This window comes from Nannochloropsis gaditana (assembly GCF_000240725.1).
Source record: "Nannochloropsis gaditana CCMP526 unplaced genomic scaffold scaffold1270, whole genome shotgun sequence".
Taxonomy (NCBI): domain Eukaryota; class Eustigmatophyceae; order Eustigmatales; family Monodopsidaceae; genus Microchloropsis; species Microchloropsis gaditana.
In genome coordinates, this window is record NW_005802683.1 from 1 (window position 1) to 4,245 (window position 4,245).

Sequence of the window (4,245 nt, forward strand, 5' to 3'; positions counted from 1 at the left end):
TCACGGATGACACACAAGAAGCGAGGGACCGCACAGACCCCCTCCTTGGCCCCTCCCCCTTCAACAGCAACTGCTTTCGTGGCCGCCGTCGCGCTTCTCACCCTCCAACTCACGCTCTTTGCGCATTCCTTGTCATCGTTACACATACGTCACACACAAACAGCCAATACTTCCTGTGGACGTACCCAGCTATGGCGGGGAACACTTTGAAAGACCTTTGCGTTTGTGGTAAGTGGAGCGGTAGGAGGGAGGCTTGAAGTTTGCAAGTCAGGGAAGCGTGACGGTGCTCATTGTGATGAATACGAAGTGAGCAAGCGCTTCCGCTTAGGTTGTACGATATAAGTATGATATTTGTCATAAGACGTCACAAGAGCTTAAAGATATGTTTGAAATGGGAATACAAGAGAGGAGAAGTCTCGAAGCCGTGCTCCGGCATGAAGTGGTAGACATCGCGAGTAGCGTATTCGCTTCCCTCGACCGGACGGCTAAGCCATTGTAATTGTATTTTTCTCGAAAATGAAGTGTTTAGGGGACCTCCAGCTTTATTGGGGAATACCAGAGATAGACTTGAAAAGTTGTCATCGTGTGCTCTTTTCTCCCCCCTCACCTAGGCCCCAAGATCCTTCTTCCCTTCCTTGGGGGAGCAGTCGCAGCCCTCATTGCCGTCTATGCAGACTGGGCAATCTTCAAGCGCCGGGCTGGACCCGGAGGCAAGGGCAATGAGAAGCAAGAAAAGGAGAAGGGAGGCCTCAGCCTTGATGCCTTGCCTAGCGAGGTCAAGCTCCTCATATGTGCTGGCGGCATCTACGCCTCCTACCTGACGTTCGGGGTCTTGCAGGAGCAGATATTCAAGTACCGGGGCCCGCAAGGAGAGCGTTTCACGGCCACGCTCTTCCTCCTCTGGGTCCAGTGCCTGGTGAACGCCCTCTTCGCCCTGGCCTTCATGCTCGCCGGGTCGCGGAGCTCACAGAAGATTCCCCTTTTCAACTTTGGCCTGACTGGCACGTCCTATATCCTGGCGATGCTCTTCTCGAATGAGGCGCTCAAGTACGTCTCCTACCCGACGCAGGCGCTGGGCAAGTCCTGCAAAATGGTGCCGGTCATGCTCTTCGGGGTGCTGATCCGCGGGAAGAAGTATCGGCCGATAGAGTACTTTTGCGTGTTCCTGGTGACCCTGGGCATCACCATGTTTCAGCTCTATGGAGGAAAGAAGAAGGGTGGCCACGTAGGCGGGAAAGTGGAGGAGGGGGACTCGTTATACGGCGTACTGCTGCTCCTGCTCTCCCTGGTAATGGACGGGGTGACGGGGGCGGTCCAGGACAAGCTGAAGACGATATGCAGGCCCACGGTGCACGAGTTCATGTTCTACACAAACATGGCCGGCGTCCTCGTCTGCTCCGTCCTCGTCCTCCCCACGGGCCAATTCGTCCAGGGCACCCGCTTCTGCCTCGAGCACCCCGCCCTCTTCTCCACCATGGCCTGGCTCTCCCTCACCTCGGCCCTGGGCCAGAACTTCATCTTCCTGACCATCAAGTACTTCGACGCGCTCGTCCTGACCACGGTGACTACCACCCGCAAGTTCTTCACCATCCTAGTGTCTGTGGTCATGTACGGACACGCCCTCAACAGCAAGCAGTGGCTGGCGGTGCTCTTAGTATTCTGCGGCCTCAGCGGGGAGGTTTATGACAAGTACGAGAAGAAGAAGGCGCAGCGAGCAAAGACGGCTCTGGAGGGAAAAAAGAAATGAGTGGAGAAAAAAATACAAGAGACGCAAAATGGTTGAAAAGCGTAGACTGGAGATGGGGAAAGGATACCGCTAGGCTCCACTAGGGATGTGGGTCTGTGGGGCTGCGACTCGGCGATTCGAGAGATGTTGTTGGCTGTATTGGCGAGGATACCAGGAAAGTGATATGATGCAAAATAGGATCGGTCAGCGGGGAAGTCGTTGACCTTAACGTGTCACAGGGAGGAAAGCCGGTGGAGGCCGGCCGGGAGTATTACATTGAGGGCCACGGTGCGCATTTCGACCCTAATCAACCAGGCGCATCGCGATCTCCGACCTGCCATGTGCTCTTTTTTGGGAAAATGCGTGACGGATGCTTGCGTGTGTAATTAAAAATGAAAAGCACAACCAGCTCGGAACGAAACAAGACGTAGTGAAGTGTGCCCCCGGCTACGCTCAATCCTGTAAAGCAATCTCTCTCTCATCCAACAGCGACAAGCCACTCAAGTAGACGCCGCCGTTATCCAGGAGGCTCCCACGCCCTGCGCTTGGGCCAAGGCCGCGACTGCACGGCTCTCTTCGAAAGCTACCACCCCTTCACCGAGCGCCACCGGCAGATCCTAGCGAAGCACCGCGTGGCCGTGGAGGAGACCGTGCTGGACGCGTACTGCCTGGGGGGCGGGGCGCGGGGACAGGGGCGGGGTGAAGACGTGTTCTACGAGACGTTGAAGAGGAGGGTGGCGGCGGCGATGGCGGGAGTGGACGTGGTCGCCTCCTGGAAGCGACGGGCCTACTACCTGCTGGTGCTCCTGGCCGTCCTCATCTCCTACCGCGGCTTCCTCCAGGGGCGCTGGTCGGCCCTGCTTGTCTTCTCTCTCTCCTCCTGGCTCCTTGGCGCGATGGGCCACGACGGCTCGCACTTCGCGTGCTCCCATCGGCCCTGGGTGAACCGGCTCTGCGGCCTCGGCATCTCCCTGATCGCCTCTCCCTTCCTCTGGTACCATCAGCATACCTTCGCGCACCACTCCTTCACCAACGATTTCGACCACGACCCCGACCTCCACCACTTCGTTCTGACGCGGCCGCACGCCAGGCAGCCCCGCGGGCCCCATCACGCGCTCCAGCAGTTCCGGCTCTACGTGCTCGCCCAGTACGCGGTGGTCGTCTTCGGCGAGACCATCTGGATCCCCCTCAAGCTCCTCTGCTTCCGGACCCTGCACGGGGTTATGGCCTTCCCCAACATTGGGTGGGACGGTCTGGCCCGGGCGCTCGCCCACTTCGTCCTGTACTACCTGCTCGTCTTCCACGCGCCGGGTCGGTGCTTGGCCGAGGCCGGCGAGGGCGCTTACAAGGCATGGGCGTTCCCCTTGCTTTACGTGTCGATATGCGGCATGCTCTTCGGGGTTTTCTCGCAAATCAACCACTTGAACGAGAAGAGCATCGCTGCGGCTCGAGGAGGCTCAGGACAAGAAGGGAAGAAGGGGCGGACCGGGAGGTCCTCCTGGGCCAAGGAGCAGGTGGAGACCTCCTCCAATTTCGCGACGCACTCGCCTTGGTGGTTCGTCTTGTCTAATGGGCTGAACTTCCAAATTGAGCATCATCTTTTTCCAGGTATCAATCATGAGCACCTATGGAGGGTCCAGCCAGTGGTGAAGGAGGCGTGCAAGGAGTTTGGCGTCAATTACAAGAGCTATGAAAGCATCATGGAAATCTTGTGGGATACAGCTCAATACTACAAGTCATTGGCGTGAGTGTGCAGGGTAGGGAAGGAGGAAGTTGTTTCATTATCTTCGTTACATAGGAGGGAGACTGGAGAAGTGAAGCAAAGCAAGAGCTGGATCCTCAACGCGCTTAAATGTGTCGTAAGGGACTATCTTTTTGATGTTTATGGGGCATAATTTTACCACCATCATGTAAGCTGAGGGCAAATTTTGGATAGCAACAAAAAGGGGAGTGAGCGGAAAGGTTCTTGCAAGCAAGATTAGCAGCCGGAAAAGGGTTCTTACACGGGAGGAAGTCACCTTCTCATGTTGAGCTCGTATATGATGGCGTAGTCTACGGACCCAAAAAAACAGGATGGGAAAATAAAAAACCAACTTATTGAAGCATTTTCGTTCGAAAGAAACGAGCACAACCTTACCAATGTTTATTTTTCACAAAATTAAGAGCTCACGGCCAAAAATATCAGAGGACATATGGGCCATAAAGGCCTGACGCTCAACCACCTCACCCATATGCGTCCAGGACCACGTCCTCTCTCTCTCCTCTTCGCCCCGCCTTCATCCATCCGAGGCTTCGCAATCTGCACCCACGGAAACTCCTATCGCTTGTTATATCCTGCCCATTCCTGTCTTGGTCTGCTCATCCGTCTTCCCTCGGATGGGGCGAGGACGCACGTTTCCCCAGAATGTGCCGCCGCTTCCTTCTATGACCTGCCTCCCACCCCCCTTTGCTGCGTACCTCGGGCCCCAAGTATACGTTGTGGAACGCTGTACTTCCTCTCCTTTATTCTTTGGCTAAGG

At 56.2% G+C, this 4,245-nt stretch overlaps 1 protein-coding gene across 1 annotated transcript; it reads left to right on the plus strand.

Moving 5' to 3' along the window:
• Positions 1-158: 158 nt before the first annotated feature.
• NGA_0729910 (solute carrier family 35 member b1) lies at positions 159-3,474 on the plus strand (the record flags this gene model as incomplete). The annotated part of the gene is made up of 4 exons (XM_005852414.1): positions 159-228; positions 612-1,689; positions 1,935-2,014; positions 2,252-3,474. The coding sequence occupies exons 1-4, from the start codon at positions 192-194 to the stop codon at positions 3,472-3,474; spliced, it is 2,418 nt and encodes an 805-aa protein (XP_005852476.1). The 5' UTR covers positions 159-191.
• Between the last annotated feature and the right edge of the window lie 771 nt (positions 3,475-4,245).